We start from the raw sequence: 17,852 nt of genomic DNA, 5'->3' as shown, positions 1-17,852 counted from the left end.
TGCTTAAACAACCAATTGGATGCCTCTGCCAGCAGAGGTTTTAGATCTTTTGGATTCGCCAATCATATCCCCAAGTGTTGGCCACAAAGAAGGAAGTACATCCCAAAACTCATGTGCAGAAGACATAGATGAAGAAAATTTTAACGATGATGTAAAAGACACTTTTGAAATAAAATTAGAGGAAGAGGTACCAGACGATATTGAAAACTAAATAAAAAAACAAAAAAAAAAATAAAAAAGTAAGTTAAAAGTTTTGAGTTCTTAAAAAAATGTAATCCATTTTTTTTTTCAGTGTTCTTCAAATTTAACAATGGATCTCAGATATGTTACCGATGTGTTTTATTTCACTAGAAATAACAAGAAAGGAAACTAACTTCGGCTTGCCGAAGTTTGTATACCCTTGCAGATTGGTTTTGATATTTATATTATAAATTTAAATGCTTAAGCCTAGTACTCTGACGAGAAAAATCCGCTGTATAAATTTAGACAGCGGCCAAACTCCATATAAAAAAAACGGTGTCGAAAAAAGAAGAAGAAGAACTTTTAGCCACGTCGTTTTTTTCGGTACTCTGACGACGAAAATGAAGCCTGCGAAAATTGAATGGCGTTGCCAGATCAAGATAGTAAACAGCTGATATCGCGCTGTCTAAATAATTCATTTGATTTATTTAGGGGTAATGGAGGGAAAGTTGAAGGGAAAAGGTGGCATTGATAGGGGCTGTCAAGGAGAAGATCATAATATGGAATTTAACCCACAAAGGACATTTTAATGCCATATTTATTAATATTTTTAATATTTTTTTTGAATATTTGTTTACAAAGACCTAAGAAAATCCTTAAACGCCATAAAAAAGTACATTTTCATGGCATTTCAGGATTTTTCTTAATTTTTTTTGGTCACACTAGCTCGGTAGCACAATAAACAGCGATTCCGCTGTCTAATTTAGACAGCGGGTTTTTCTCGTCAGAGTACTAGGCTTTAAAACATACACAAAACAGAGTTTCATTACATTTTACCTGTACTTATTATGTTTACAGTTTGACAGTTACAGTAATACATTTCCAGCTTTACATTTTCTTTACATCTACGGATCGCTTTTATGGCAGCTATATGATATAGTTGTCCAATTTTCATAATATTGTTACCAAAATTCTGAAATAATACTAAAAGCTCATGTCTCAAAGTAGATGAAAATACGTTGAAAAACAACGAAGTTATAATTTTTATACCCTATTATTAATATATTATTATATTAATTATCTATTATAGAAGACTATATGCAAAGTTTCATTCAGATAGCTTTAAAACTGAGGGACTAGTTTGCGTAGAAACAGAGAGACAGACAGACAGACGGACAGACGGACATGGCTAGATCGACTCGGCTGTTGATGTTGATCAAGTATATATATATTTTATAGGGTCGGAAACATCTCCTTCACTGCGTTGCAAACTTCTGACTGAAATTATAATACCCAGCAAGGGTATAAAAATACCAAATGGGATTAAATCTATAATTTGCACCAAAAACGGTTATTTTGTCCATAGTGCGTTGTCTAAACAGCGGATTTTTCTCGTCAGAGTACTAGGCTTTATCGAACATTTGTATGGCAGCTATATGATATAGTCGTCCGATCCGGCCCGTTCCGACATATATAGCAGTGAGAGTATATAGAGGACTATATGCAAAGTTTCATTCAGATAGCTTTAATACCGAGGGACTAGTTTGCGTAGAAACGGACAGACGGACGGACGGACAGACGGACGGACGGACAGACGGACAGACGGACATGGCTAGATCGACTCGGCTGTTGATGTTGATCAAGAATATATATACTTTATAGGGTCGGAAACGTCTCCTTCACTGCGTTGCAAACTTCTGACTGAAATTATAATACCCAGCAAGGGTATAAAAATACCAAATGGGATTAAATCTATAATTTGTAAAATTTTTTTATTTAAAAACGCATTTTTAACCACTGTGCAGTGGACAAATTAAAAAAAAAAACAAAAACCAAAATTTTGTTTTAGTTCAAGTAATACACCAAACAAGTTTCAAGTCAATATCTTATCAACTGGAGTTTATGCACCAAAAACGGTTATTTTGTCCATAGTGCGTTGTCTAAACAGCGGATTTTTCTCGTCAGAGTACTAGGCTTTATCGAACATTTGTATGGCAGCTATATGATATAGTCGTCCGATCCGGCCCGTTCCGACATATATAGCAGTGAGAGTATATAGAGGACTATATGCAAAGTTTCATTCAGTAAGCTTTCACTGCGTTGCAAACTTCTGACTGAAATTATAATACTCTGCAAGGGTCTAAAAATATAAAGAGAGATAAGCCAGCCGTGGATTAACAATCATTTTTTTTTTTAGTTTCATGCACTTACTATTTTACAGTACCGTTCGTTCGGTCCAAAAACATGTTTTTTGTCATTACTTGAAATTCAGACGGTCTAAACGTTTGAAAATTTATTTTTAAAATTAAGTTATTGAGGCCTGCTCCGGTAATCGTAAAATTTGGTGGTTTTCGTGTTGGGCAAAATCGTACAATTTAATTTTTAGCTGCTCCGGTTTTGACAAATTTTTTCTTTCGAAATTTTTCGTATTCTCATCGTTTCTTACTGCTCAAACACTACTTGACTTGTTTTTTTTTTTGTAATAAGCTAACACCGTGAAGAACTGTCTGTTATATTTACAATTTTGAAGCCAGGAAAAGGCCAAAAATGGCCAAAATATGCAAATCTAGACATCTAAGATGCTGCCACATTTTTGACAGTTTTAATTTAAGTAATAAAATTAAATAGTATTATTTATAAACCACATTTATAGCGCTCCTTTAAAGTTTTTAATGTATTCATTTATATTTTATAAGTATTTTTAACTGGCTGATTCGTTCCACTAACAATATGGCAACCTTAGCGATAACTTTTTGCGATAGACTTATCGACCAATCGCCAAAACGAGAAAAATTTTTGAACACCTCAAAACTGTTGTTGTCAAATCTGAGGCGGGGTCAGAAATACATTTTTTTTTTTTAAAGTACCTCCCAGGGCATAGAAAACATTTCGTTTGTTTTGCATGCTCTTAAAAATACCATAAAATACAAAAATGTTAGTTTTCTGGACAAAAATGTTAGTTTTCTGTAGTGTTATTTACAGTTGCAACTCGAATCATTCGAATATGGCGTTTTGAAGCGTCACAAGTCCGCCGCAAGTCATTTTTAAACGTCATAATTTCGAGCGAACTTATGACGCTTTTCGGCGACATAAGATCGCGGCTGGCGAAATTATGTCGTTTTTTCTGTGGCGAACTTATGACGCTTTGAAGCGTCATAAGATCGCGGCTGGCGAAATAATGTCGTTTTTCCTGCGGCGAACTTATGGCGTCCTCAAGCGGCATAAGATCGCGCGAAATTATGTCGTTTTAAAACGGCGAACTTATGGCGGCGGACTTATGTCGTTACCCCCTCCCAGAATGATCTTGTGGTGGTGTGGAATAAACATCAACAGACCACTGAGTAAACTATTGTTTTGGTTTTGTAAATAAGATCAGATTTCGTATAAAAAAGGAAATTTGCTTTTTAAAATCGCAGATATCTTTCGTTTTCGGGAACCGGAGCACCGATTTCTCATTTTCAAAAACGAAAAAATCTTACTGTTTTTGATTACCGGGGCAGGCCTGATTGTTTTTAATTGATAGGCAAAAATAGTCTGTGGTTTGATTGATCCTTCAAGAAATATCTGATCGACCTTCGTTTGCAGATGCGCCGGGCAGGATTCTATCCTGACAGGGAACTGGAGATGACCTATAAGAACATGCTGCCGGAATATCCATCGTACACCTGGAATCAGAATTTCCGCACGCTGGCAGAGTTGACCCACCACGTGACCAACTACGAGAGACACGCAGCCGAGGCGGGCGAACGCCCAAAAACCGCATCTCGAACCACCGTCAGGCCACAGGAGCCAGCTACAACGACGGAGCCACCCTCAACACTCAGCGAACACGAGGAGTCACACACCGCCGCGAAACAGAACCCTCTTCGTACCTCCAAGGATGACGTCGAGCAAACGCCGGAGCAGAACCCGCCCCTATGCGGAACCGTCAACTCTGTGAATCATCCTATAGAGAACCACGTCTCGTACCAAGCAGAGGGAGCCGAGACGCAGAAGCTGGCCAAGTTCGATACGAAAAGAATGGCGAAGTCTGCATGTGCGTGGACTATCGCCAGCTTAACGAGAACTCCGTACCAGACGCCTATCCGCTTCCGAGGATCCATCAGATCTTGGAACGGCTTCGGAACGCGCAGTTCATTTCGACGATGGACCTAAAGGACGGGTATCGGCAAATCCCAGTGGCCCCGGACATCCGGGAGTGCACAGCATTTACCGTCGCCGGTAAGAGATTGTTTTACTTCACTCCGCCCTTGCCACGTTTCAACGCGCCCTAGACACCGTCATCGGTCCGGATATGGAACCTCACGTGTTTGCATATCTGGACGAAAACATCGTCATAGGCTTTACACTGGAGGAGCACGTCGCCAATCTAGGAGAGGTTTTCAGACTTTTCCGCATGAAACATGGAGACCACCGAAGAACATGCAGCTGCACATCTCAGGAAGCCGACGTCGACGGACCTGAGCCAGGTAAAGCCTAATCACCACAACGAAGATATAGACACCGAGGCCGGAACACACGACGAGGAAGCAGACCCCGGAAGCAACGCACATGACGGCCACCAAGACGCCAAGGACACCATCCAGGACGCACAGCCAGACGTCGAGACCACAAGGCACGGGATATCCACTCCGAGCCGCCAGCACTAATGACAAGCGCCGCGCCAAGAAGGAGGAGATTATGTTTTCGTAGGGCGGACAGGCGCGCCTGTCCAACGCTTCGAATCCCTAGTGGATTGAACATAAGTCAAGCCAATACTAGCCCACTCCGTTAGGTAGGGCCCATAAGGACAGTCTAATATAGTCTTCTCTATTCTTAAGCCTAGTACTCTGACGCAAAAAACCCGCTGTAACATGTGTTATAGCAGAAACGCTATATAATTTGCTCGGTAACCAGTATGAAAATTAAGGAAAAGCCATGAAGCGCCATGAGAATGAACCTTTTAAGGCGTTTAATGCTTTTCTTTGCTTACACTGAACAGCTAGCTATTTGTAAACAAATTTGTTAATAAATATGGCAATAAAATGCCCTTTGTGGGTTGAGTCCCATATTATGGGCTTGACAGTACTTATCAAGCCACTTTTTTTCCTTCAACTTTCCCTCCATTAAGCCTGTAAGAATAAATAAAATGAATTAATGTTATACCACGATATCAGCTATTTACTCTCTTGATCTGGAACGCCATTCAATTTTCGCAGGTATCATTTTCGTCGTCAGAGTACCCGCAAAATCGACAAGGCAAAAAGTTCTTCTTCTTCATTTTTCACGCCGTTTATTGTATATGGAGTTTGGCAGCTATAACACATGTTACAGTGGATTTTTGTCGTCAGAGTACTAGGCTTTTAAGTCGAAGACTTCATCCGGTCTACCGAGAGGCACGACGACTAGCACCCAACGTCAACGTGCGAGCAACGCCTTTGCCGAACCTCGTTCCGCTAAGAACGCCCACCAACCTGGACATAGACGACTCCGGCCGCCCATTGACCATCGCGTGGCCGAGCTGTCGTGGATGCACGCCGCGGCCGATGACCTTCTCCGAGCGCTCCATGAGGAGTAGCGCTCCCCTCCAGGAGTAGCGCAGTGGGGTTGTGAAAATAAGTAAAAAATATCGTATCGATGATATATAATTTTTTAGAAAAATATCAAAACACCTTTTTTTTTGTCTAAAACCTCAAAATATTGATTTTCTTTTAGTTTTTAATATTTTTCATTTATATTATTTATTTATATATTAAGAGAACATGTCATTTTCATGAGATCATAAGATAATTTCAATAAAGTAAGATAACTCTTTAGCATAGCATATAATTCTCATGAGATCACTTTAAGGGGGGGGGGGGTTAACTTAATGAATTAAATTTATTATATTATATTATTATAACACAACATATAACACGTAACATTTGAACAATTTTTGATAAATGTTGTATTCCAAAATACGTAGAGAAGTTATAGGAAATATTCCGTGTCGCCTCCAAAAAAAGTTGGTTTGCGGTGTAGATCCTAACTGTCCACAAAATCATCCGATCTAAGAAAACTATACCTCATTCGTTAAAGGATAGGTGCCCCGAGGTACTCACGTGGCGTTCTTATTTTAACACGTTTTTTTTTCCGATTTTTAATAAAAATTTGAAGTCAAAACGCCGATTTTTGGCTAAAATATTAAATTAATTTGATAAATTAAAAATATAATAAAATTAAAATTTTAAAAATTTTAAGAATTATCTAAAGAAGTTATGTTCCAAATTTCAAACCGATAGGTTTAAAATTTTTAGTTATCGTGTTATTTTTAAAATGGAATTTTTCAGGAGAGCACAAAGTTTACTTTGTGATGCTCATGCATTGAACACCAACCGACCTTCGTTCAACTCTGCATAACTTCGTCAATTTTCCTATGATCGATGTAAAACTTGGACACAATATTCTTAAGATATTGAGCCTTTAAAATAATAAATAAAAACAATTATTAAATTTACAGAACGTATCATAAAATAATTTCAATAAAGTAAGATAATAGTACATCGTTCAGATATAATTTTGATTCGAAATTTCCAAAGTTTTTAGTTTAGATCGTTGAAAAAACATTTTTGGCAATAATGAAAGAAAAAGAATTCTCCCATTATATCCAAAAATGTTTTTTTTTTAACGATTTTAAGAAAACGTGTTGCATGACGTGGACGTCAGTCCGCGCATACGACGCATTTTATCGCAGAGGCCAGCCTCTCTGATGGCCCTGAACTACCTGGAGTTATGAGGTAGCTCATGGCAAGTTGATACAATCCTGGGAAAGTGTCTCTTTGAGACAGCCAAAACGTGAGACGATCACTTTCCCTCCCTCACTTTATGGAAATATCAAAAATATGTCCCTGAAATATATCGATTTTCGATATATCAGTTTAAAAAAATAGCAAGATATAAATATATATTTTTATTCAAAAAATATCGATCAATTGATATTTTGATATATTTTTCACATCCCTAGGGCGCAGGGCATTGGCACCGATGGAGTGGTGGCAAACTCCCCTTGCCTCTCTTCGGGTCGGCCCCATCCGGCAGCGACACCTCCTACCGGAGGTCGCAAGAAACCGCGACGACGACAAGGACGTGGACCTGGATGACCGATTCGGGCCCATCCGGATCGAGCTCATTCCGCCCCGATAGCGCGAGGAGGGCAACAGGGAGTCCCCACCCTGGAACCACTTTTCCTGGGGTAGCGTGGAGGACATCCTAGCCAACGACGATGACTCACTACCGGATGGTAGTCGTCACCGACGACGAGGGCAGCGACAGCGACGGAGTTCGGCGCTACGACCCAACAGCCGACGAGGACGGCGACGGCGGCGACGGCGGCGTGACCCCCGCTACAACCCGACCGCAGAAGACGGCGACGAAATCTGAGAGAGCCACTCCCCACGGCTGGTCCCGATCATCAAGAAGCGCACGACCAGGACCCCTCCGAACATGGGCGAGGTGGAGGCTGCATGCTTCGGCCAACTGCAGGAGGACTTGCTTGACCTTTGGCCCACCGGGAGTCAGCCATCTCCCACCGGTTCCCCTGAACCACTGGGTGCAGCCGACGAGGATGGCCCAGTTTGGGACAGCGGGGATCGCAACGCGATCGCCACCCCCGCGATAGTCACCAGCAACCACCAGTCACGATAGATCTCCACCGCCTTTATATGAGGAGATTTTCGGGACAAGACTGCACCGGGCCCCACTACACAGCCCTATGCGCGGCAGTATCACCACTGAGTGGCCAACGACCGCGACTGCCCACCGTAGCCGAGCTTGCGGCAGAGGACCTAAGCGAGGAGCTGGGTAACCCCTCGGATGCCCACGGGCAGCTATTCCAAGACGACGACCCACCGCCGCGGGTTCCAAATCGCAGAGCACGACGCCGAAGTGCACCCTGGCAGACAGCCGCAGCAGCTCATCCGAGGAGGAGATCTCGCCGGGTGCCGGCGAGGAAGACAGCGGAGGAAGCAGGACGGTTCGTGGTTCCCCCCGCTGGGTACCCGCACCGTCGGGATGGACGACGCCAAACGGCACCCTATCAGCCGCCTTATGCCACCGGATTTAGGAGCGCCAGAACAGACCGCGACGTCGCACGATCCACTTCCTGGAGGAGGACGGTCACGGGCATAGGAAAGATTGGGAAACGACAAAACTATAATTTCACTGTTTTTCCACATATTTTCATCTACTTCTATCTATTTTTTTTCAGGGAAATCTAAAATATAGTTGTTTTATACGATTTAAAACAACGTTTTATATTCTGAATGATCCAATTGCAAACTGCCAGGGTAAACAAAACTTCGGCATGCCGAAGTTAGCTTTCTTTCATGTTGTTAATAAAACACTTTTTTTGGGTCGTTCCCTTTACAGCTGAAGTTCAGTAATTCAGTCGTCAAGGTAATACCCAGACTATTAGAGATTACCGATTTTATTTGTTATGCATAGTCGCACAACCAAAACATTGATGGGCGATTTTAATTAAATTAAATATACTTTATCTATTAAAGAAAGAAATTTCTGAAGAATAAATATATTTTTCTCTATATAGGTCTTTTATTTACATTAAATATATTTATATAGTTCAATGTATTATTATTATTACTAGTTTTCTGCTAAAAAATTCAATGTTCCATCTTTTAGGAACAGCTGCAACCTTCGACAGACATATTTGGTATAACACTTAGTACTAGATTATGATTGTCATCAAAATATAATAAACTTAAGGAACTCATCTTTGTTGGCGAGCAACACGGTGTTGCAGACGTAGTTAATGCTGCTAAATGCGTGTGCGGATATTGTTCTAAATAACCAACTTTACAATCACCACTGCAGAAAAATGCGTCGAATGAAGTTGGCGCTACCACAAAATGCCATCCGAAGCTGGTAAAGTTAACTTTGAGAGGATACCGACAGCAACGCAGATCATGATCATTTTCTGTGCAATCCATAAAAACACTTCTTTTTCTTCGATGCTTCTTTTGGGATCCAATTTCTATATGCACGGTCTACAAATTAAGATAAAATATGTTTTTTATAAATAAATTTTAAATAACAAATTTATGGTTTTAACGTATTTTAATACATGAATAAAATAATGTAGTCCGATACTACCTATAACAGAAGAGACAATTGAATGTTTTAACCAGATAACTAGACGGACAGACAAGATTTTTTCTTTATATTTTACATCTTTCATCTAAAAGATAAATCGTTTAATAATGTTAATGGGTTAGTTTAACTTTTTTAGTAAATGAAGCGAAAACTACAAGCTGTTGTCTCACCAATGGATTCTTTGACGCCGCGTTATCGATGGTCACAACTAACGGCTTCATCCAGAACTCGGCACCTTTGATTATAATCTCCTGAGTCTTATTTGCTCCAGGTTCAACACCAAAAAATGATTTTAACAAATCAATATTGACCCATTCACCTAGTCCCGATGGAATCCTCTGTCGAAATTCAAATATTTTGGCTTTATGAGTAATACTTGAGTTGTTTGACCGTCGAACTGCCCGGTGTATCGTTACAACTATATCTTTGCTCTGTTGCTTTTCGATCTCTTCGATAAGTTCTGGCTGATGTGCGCTAATCCAATCCCATCCACGTAGATATAGGTGAAGCGTAGCATATGATAAGTCAGTGTAGCTATTGTCAATTTTAAATCGCAGAAAATCAGCCTTTGGTTTGTTTCGATTTCGATTGTTTCGTGAGTTTGGCTGGAATTCTAGATAATATAAATAGAAAATATACTTTAAAAAGTATCCGACAAATTTAAAATCAGCTATTTAGATAAGGGCAAGTCCTCAGGATGGTAAATAACGATTGAAAACGTAATATTATGATAATAATCATATAATTTTGTGCGTTTCCTACAAAAAATTAAAATGAAAATAAAGGTATTAAGATATTAAGATATTAAGATATTAAGATATTAAGATATTAAGATATTAAGATATTAAGATATTAAGATATTAAGATATTAAGATATTAAGATATTAAGATATTAAGATATTAAGATATTAAGATATTAAGATATTAAGATATTAAGATATTAAGATATTAAGATATTAAGATATTAAGATATTAAGATATTAAGATATTAAGATATTAAGATATTAAGATATTAAGATATTAAGATATTAAGATATTAAGATATTAAGATATTAAGATATTAAGATATTAAGATATTAAGATATTAAGATATTAAGATATTAAGATATTAAGATATTAAGATATTAAGATATTAAGATATTAAGATATTAAGATATTAAGATATTAAGATATTAAGATATTAAGATATTAAGATATTAAGATATTAAGATATTAAGATATTAAGATATTAAGATATTAAGATATTAAGTTATTAAGATATTAAGATATTAAGATATTAAGATATTAAGATATTAAGATATTAAGATATTAAGATATTAAGATATTAAGATATTAAGATATTAAGATATTAAGATATTAAGATATTAAGATATTAAGATATTAAGATATTAAGATATTAAGATATTAAGATATTAAGATATTAAGATATTAAGATATTAAGATATTAAGATATTAAGATATTAAGATATTAAGATATTAAGATATTAAGATATTAAGATATTAAGATATTAAGATATTAAGATATTAAGATATTAAGATATTAAGATATTAAGATATTAAGATATTAAGATATTAAGATATTAAGATATTAAGATATTAAGATATTAAGATATTAAGATATTAAGATATTAAGATATTAAGATATTAAGATATTAAGATATTAAGATATTAAGATATTAAGATATTAAGATATTAAGATATTAAGATATTAAGATATTAAGATATTAAGATATTAAGATATTAAGATATTAAGATATTAAGATATTAAGATATTAAGATATTAAGATATTAAGATATTAAGATATTAAGATATTAAGATATTAAGATATTAAGATATTAAGATATTAAGATATTAAGATATTAAGATATTAAGATATTAAGATATTAAGATTGTTGGAGGGGGGCGGCTTTAAGCTGAAATGCACTCGAAATAAGAACACGGAGACTTATCGGGGTGTTACGCGACGGGCGTCGATGTCTTTATTTGATTAGAAGTAAATTGGTACTGGTCAATACAAAAGAAACTTAAGCTAGGGAGAGCGGATTGGAAGCTCTAGGACTGGAAGTCCGGAGGAAGAGGGAGAGAAAAGGAGAGCGTTCGGGATCACACTGCCTCCCGAAATTGAGCGCCTTTCTGGCGTGAACATTCTCCCCCCCCTTGCGAGGATACGCAGCAAAAGTACCAGGAAGTATTAGCTCTGGAAAGCGTAGGATAACGCTGAGCGTTCGTCGGCATGTAGAAGGGTGTGGTGATCCTGTCCACACGACTGGCATCGGTCGCTACTTCGACAGGATCCTCCGGAATGGTGGTGGGCCAGGCAGTTGACGCAGTACTTCCTGTCGATGACTGTCTGGAGCCGTTTCTTCGCATCAAGCCGGAGAAAACGGTGGCACTTCCGAAGAGGATGGTTCCCTTGGCAGACTCGGCATTGGTAGGATAAAATACCTCGGGAACGTCTGCTCTTGCTGTCGTCGTACGGAACCCAGTAATTGGAATCGGCAGAAGTGGTCACTCGTGTGGAGAACGAGGAAACTCTTTGGATGGGTGCGGGAATTTGTGGTGCGTCATCACGAGGATTCGGAACACTGGATGAAGTGTTGCTTGGATGCAACAATGTGTGATGCCGACCGTGACAAATAAGACAGCTGTGGGCGCTTGTGCAATTACGGAGTTAATGACCGCTTGCAAAGCAATTTGAGCACAACTGCTTTTTCTCAATGTAAGATGATCGATCGACTATCGTCATCTGAAGGAAACGTGGACACAAACGCACTGGATGGTTCTCTGCAGAACATAAATCGCATCTTTTGGATATGGGAACAATCCGCGTACTAAAGGATTTCAGTACTCGCGGTGCCACGATGGATTTTGTCGGTTTGGACGGACTGAGGCGTAACGTAGGAGGCTGGAGAGAATCGATGGTTTCCAGAGTTCTGTGGCGCTCAGTAAGGAACGAATCAAGTTCTAGCCACGTCGGAATTTCGGTTTTATTTGGTAGGGATTGCTCCCACAAGGAGAGCGTTAGCTTTGGAAGCTTCGAGGAACACAAATAAACCAATACACAATCCCAATTATCCGTAGGAAGGCCGGACAGAGTTAGGGATGTGAGGCAATTTTGAATTGTATTCTGCAGCTCCTTCAAGGCTGCCGAGGATTCGCGTTGTTTAGTAATTTCTTCAGTTGGCTGTTCACCAACGCGCGTTTATTTTCGAAACGCTCAGATAGGTTTTCCCATGCTGAGCGGAAACCGTCGTTGGTCAGTGGCGAATTCGAAACTATGGAATGAGCTTCACCACTCGTCTTGGCATTTAAATAGAACAACTTTTCTACAGGGGTCAGCGTAGGATTGTCGATATAGACCGCTGTGAAAAGGTCTCGGAAAGTCGGCCAGCGAAGATAATCGCCCGAGAACACTTCCGTTTCGCACGGAGGAAGCCGACAGCCAGACGGAAAGGAATTTTGGGGCGCAGGAGGTTGGACTGGAGCTGCTTTAGCAGAGATCGTATCGATCTGTTCCATGAACTTGGCGGCACACCGTTCATAAATGGAATAGGTGTCGTCGTATTTTGCCTTAAGAGTAGGCAAGGTGTCTGCAGCGCCCTCTAAACCAACTGAAATTAGCTCTGAACAAGCTTCGTACTCTGTCTCGACCTTGTCCCATAGCGCTCGGACTTGGTCGAGATGGATTTGACAATAGTACTTGGATGGAGTGGGTGCTGCTGGATTGCAGACTCTGGACTCGAAGTGACTCAGACGGTCACAGATCAAAGTAAATTTGTTTGAAATTGAAGGAGCCATTTTGGATTTTTTTTTTTTTTTTTTTACAAAAATGTACTATAAATATATATTAAAATTTATGTGTCGAAGTTTGATTGGGAATTTAGGAACCAATCGGAGTCGTAATAATTATTATATATAATTAATTTTGGAAAATCGTAGTTTTCCCGTGTGGAATTTAAATCGGGAATATTTGAATTAATTCAATAATTCCGGTCAGAAGCGAAAATACGGTCACACTAATGCGGATACGGAAGCGCACTTGGATTTCTAACTTAATTAGTTAGTTGGAATTTTAATATAAAATAATTTACAAATCATTTTATTTATCTGGACTTATGTGATTGACCGGTGCTGTATTTCGGAACCAATACGTGTGTGTGTATATTTGTGCACTTGTCGTATGCAAGTGCAAAATAGCGGAGATAATGCCCATATGATACAGTAATGCAGTTTTCATTAATTAGCTACTTCATTAGAACCTTGAAAGAGTCAGCTATATTGTCATTTTGTTTGGATTTTGCTTGGATTTTGCTTGGATTATTTTGGTAATACGACTACGGTCACACCGACCGTAAAAGGTAAACAAAAAAAACGGCCGCCATTCGCGGCGTATTATTATGAATTTCTGAATTCCTCGTCGAAGTATTATTGCATAAATAAATGCAGAATCCTTTAAATTTATGTTTTTAACCTATAATGCTTAAAATTTTTTTAATTATTACAAAAAAAATAATTTTAATTAATTTTACTGCGCTAGAAACTTGCTACTGCAAAACATATTATTTTTGCTAATTTTCTAATATATTTTCAGTTCAAAAAACAAGCGAAATGATATAAAAATAAAATTCTCATTGTGAGACCATACTGTCAATGAGCTGGCTAATACATTTTTCAATTACAATTTTCTTCATTAAACCCGTATTTTGTTATCGAGTATCTAGTATATAATATGTAGATCTATCGATTATCGCGGCAATGAAGTAGCTAATGCATTATTCTAATGCATTAGAGCGCCATATAGTCGTCTTGCTCGCACTTGTGTAAAACGCTATAGCGCTGTCAAATCTTTAATGAAGTCTCTAATTAATGCGGCAGTGTCATCCCACTATAAGGAGAGGCGGAAAAAATTGCCAAATATTGGAGCGTCGTATGCAGACGATTATGTATGTATGTAAATACGTATTGCAGCTCAGGATAGAGCGAGGGAGTAAAAAACAACAAATATATGTACGAATTAAATAAATTTGTAATTTTAGTAGCTGCGGACAGTTATTGTTGTAAATTTGTAAATATAAGTTTCGGAGTGAAGTGGACTGTATTTGGAGTATGTATGTAATGTAAATAAATGCTAGCGGGAACACAGTAAACGAGAAGGAATTAAGAATAATTCGTAATTGGAAAGTTTTACTGTGGCTTAGGCATTTATTTAAACAAACACTTTATGAATTTTGGAACCCGTGGATCTTGTATAGAAATTATTTGGATATAATTTCTCGAATATGGGAAACTGTCAATGTTGACAGCGATTGTAGTCTTGTGGAGTGGACTGTATTTAATATGTATGTAAATGTAAATAAATGCTAGCGGAAACACAGTTAACGAAGAGGAATTGAGAACTATTGGAAATAAATTCTCACTGTGGCTATTGCATTTATTTACACACACAATTTGGATTTTGGCACAGATATTGAAAAATGTAGAAAACGAATATTTTGGATTTGGAATTGGAACTTCTTATGCTGCCGTAGTGTCGGATTAATCGGACTTGGATTTAGACAATAATCATACAGAGAGATTAAGACGAATTGAGCTTCGCAAAACCTAACTGTATGACCGGCAGCAATAATATAATTGAACTTATCTTGTGCGGTTTTAAAGCCACCGGAGCTGCTGGTAGATGCGACGAAAAATCCGGCTCTGATGGACCAAATGTTGGAGGGGGGCGGCTTTAAGCTGAAATGCACTCGAAATAAGAACACGGAGACTTATCGGGGTGTTACGCGACGGGCGTCGATGTCTTTATTTGATTAGAAGTAAATTGGTACTGGTCAATACAAAAGAAACTAAAGCTAGGGAGAGCGGATTGGAAGCTCTAGGACTGGAAGTCCGGAGGAAGAGGGAGAGAAAAGGAGAGCGTTCGGGATCACACTGCCTCCCGAAATTGAGCGCCTTTCTGGCGTGAACAAAGATATTAAGATATTAAGATATTAAGATATTAAGATATTAAGATATTAAGATATTAAGATATTAAGATATTAAGATATTAAGATATTAAGATATTAAGATATTAAGATATTAAGATATTAAGATATTAAGATATTAAGATATTAAGATATTAAGATATTAAGATATTAAGATATTAAGATATTAAGATATTAAGATATTAAGATATTAAGATATTAAGATATTAAGATATTAAGATATTAAGATATTAAGATATTAAGATATTAAGATATTAAGATATTAAGATATTAAGATATTAAGATATTAAGATATTAAGATATTAAGATATTAAGATATTAAGATATTAAGATATTAAGATATTAAGATATTAAGATATTAAGATATTAAGATATTAAGATATTAAGATATTAAGATATTAAGATATTAAGATATTAAGATATTAAGATATTAAGATATTAAGATATTAAGATATTAAGATATTAAGATATTAAGATATTAAGATATTAAGATATTAAGATATTAAGATATTAAGATATTAAGATATTAAGATATTAAGATATTAAGATATTAAGATATTAAGATATTAAGATATTAAGATATTAAGATATTAAGATATTAAGATATTAAGATATTAAGATATTAAGATATTAAGATATTAAGATATTAAGATATTAAGATATTAAGATATTAAGATATTAAGATATTAAGATATTAAGATATTAAGATATTAAGATATTAAGATATTAAGATATTAAGATATTAAGATATTAAGATATTAAGATATTAAGATATTAAGATATTAAGATATTAAGATATTAAGATATTAAGATATTAAGATATTAAGATATTAAGATATTAAGATATTAAGATATTAAGATATTAAGATATTAAGATATTAAGATATTAAGATATTAAGATATTAAGATATTAAGATATTAAGATATTAAGATATTAAGATATTAAGATATTAAGATATTAAGATATTAAGATATTAAGATATTAAGATATTAAGATATTAAGATATTAAGATATTAAGATATTAAGATATTAAGATATTAAGATATTAAGATATTAAGATATTAAGATATTAAGATATTAAGATATTAAGATATTAAGATATTAAGATATTAAGATATTAAGATATTAAGATATTAAGATATTAAGATATTAAGATATTAAGATATTAAGATATTAAGATATTAAGATATTAAGATATTAAGATATTAAGATATTAAGATATTAAGATATTAAGATATTAATAAGATATTAGATTTCTCACTTACGTTCGGGAAAAATATATATGCTGCTGATGTGTGAAAGAATGTTATCGTATTCCTCTTCTTGCCTTTCATTTACTGAATAATCCTTATTTTGATCGAAATAGCTTCGAAATTTATTTACAGTATTGGCATCATCTCCTTGCATTTGTGATGAGAAATTTTCTTCATATATCTCTTCTGTCTTTCCATTGGCTTCGACTGAAGTTGGAGATAATTCGACATACTCTTCTTCCGTTTTTCGCATAGCTTTTGCCGTTGATACGTTATAATCCTTGTAAAAATTATCTAATATATTCTGCGGCACTGAGATGGGTTTCGTTATATTTGGTAGTTTCTTTAAATTTAATCTCATGAGTATATGCATTTTGATCGATTCCAGGTTGTCAAGCTTCGCTTTCTCACGCAACTGACGATGTAGCATACTCTCGATATTGAGTAAGGTGTTGCGATAAATGGAAACCCCTTGAACGGATACAGATACCTTATTTTGTTGCACTTTCTTTTGGTAAATAGTTGTGTATTTTGTTTCAACTTGATCATGATCACCGTTGCTCGGAGGGGTCGTAAGAGATACATTTTTATTGGCATTTGAATCATCGCTAGAAGGAATTTGAAGACCTTGTTGTTGGCCATAGGCGATATGAGCTGTCGCCAAAACTAAAAGTATAACGACAGCCCAACATCGTTTTACAAGAATCTGGTGATATTTTTTTGAAGTTTGAAATACCATTCGATGTTTTTTTTTAAGTTCATTGCATTCACAGACTGAATATTCTATAATATTGGCATTTAATCTTATATAAGTGCTTTTAAGAATGGTAATTGAGTTCCTATTGTTATTATTTTGATCCAAAGTCCGACATACATTCTTCAAACCATAGTACGTTTTGTATTTCATGGTTTTTGCATATGAAAACGTTCACTAGTTATGAAAGAGGCTAAAATTGTAAGACATTTTTGTTAAAAAAAAACACGAATAAAAGTTAACTTCGGGACGCCGAATGTTTGATCCCCTTGCATTTTGCAATATAATATTTGTATATGCTGAAAAAATTTAATGTCAACGTTCATTAACTAACCCATTACATATTGTATTTTCAGTTTGACATTTAAAGCTTTAGATTTTTCTCTATAAGTTCAGATCATTTGTATGACTGCTATGATACTCGTCTGATAAAAAAAAAAAAAAAATAGCCAAATTTAAAAGTCATAATATATTGTCCTTCCTCAAATTATATACAAATATGTTAAAAAAACGAAAAACTAAAATATATTTTGTTTATTTTTTCGGTCGTTCCTAT

At 36.2% G+C, this 17,852-nt stretch overlaps 2 protein-coding genes across 3 annotated transcripts in view; one reads left to right on the top strand and one right to left on the bottom strand.

The window, feature by feature from the left end:
• Positions 1 to 2,393: 2,393 nt before the first annotated feature.
• LOC138929050 (uncharacterized) lies at positions 2,394 to 4,335 on the top strand. Its single transcript, XM_070287666.1, has 2 exons — positions 2,394 to 2,508; positions 3,766 to 4,335. Exon 2 carries the CDS (start codon positions 3,766 to 3,768, stop codon positions 4,333 to 4,335), a length of 570 nt encoding a protein of 189 aa, XP_070143767.1. The 5' UTR covers positions 2,394 to 2,508.
• Positions 4,336 to 8,726: 4,391 nt separating this feature from the next.
• myo (growth/differentiation factor myoglianin) overlaps positions 8,727 to 17,852 on the bottom strand; it is a 23,853-nt gene continuing 14,727 nt past the window's right edge. Inside the window, exons 2-5 of one of the 2 annotated variants that reach the window (XM_070287739.1) lie at positions 16,555 to 17,489; positions 9,477 to 9,919; positions 9,307 to 9,391; positions 9,022 to 9,200 (exon numbers count right to left, since the gene is read on the bottom strand). In XM_070287739.1, the coding sequence (XP_070143840.1) occupies positions 9,124 to 9,200; positions 9,307 to 9,391; positions 9,477 to 9,919; positions 16,555 to 17,449 (1,500 nt within the window). In that variant the 5' untranslated portion in view covers positions 17,450 to 17,489 and the 3' untranslated portion in view covers positions 9,022 to 9,123. Of the gene's footprint in view, positions 9,201 to 9,306; positions 9,392 to 9,476; positions 9,920 to 16,554; positions 17,490 to 17,852 lie in introns of both variants that reach the window. The other variant, XM_041776735.2, reaches the window with a different exon arrangement.

Source organism: Drosophila kikkawai, chromosome 4, assembly GCF_030179895.1.
Source record: "Drosophila kikkawai strain 14028-0561.14 chromosome 4, DkikHiC1v2, whole genome shotgun sequence".
Lineage (NCBI taxonomy): Eukaryota > Metazoa > Arthropoda > Insecta > Diptera > Drosophilidae > Drosophila > Drosophila kikkawai.
Note: the sequence above shows the minus strand (reverse complement) of the source record. Positions and strands in the feature narration are given on the sequence as shown.

What these genes read in the sequence shown, in the direction of transcription:
- LOC138929050 (XM_070287666.1), top strand. Translation starts at nt 3,766, where the DNA reads ATGCGCCGGGCAGGATTCTATCCTGACAGGGAACTGGAGATGACCTAT.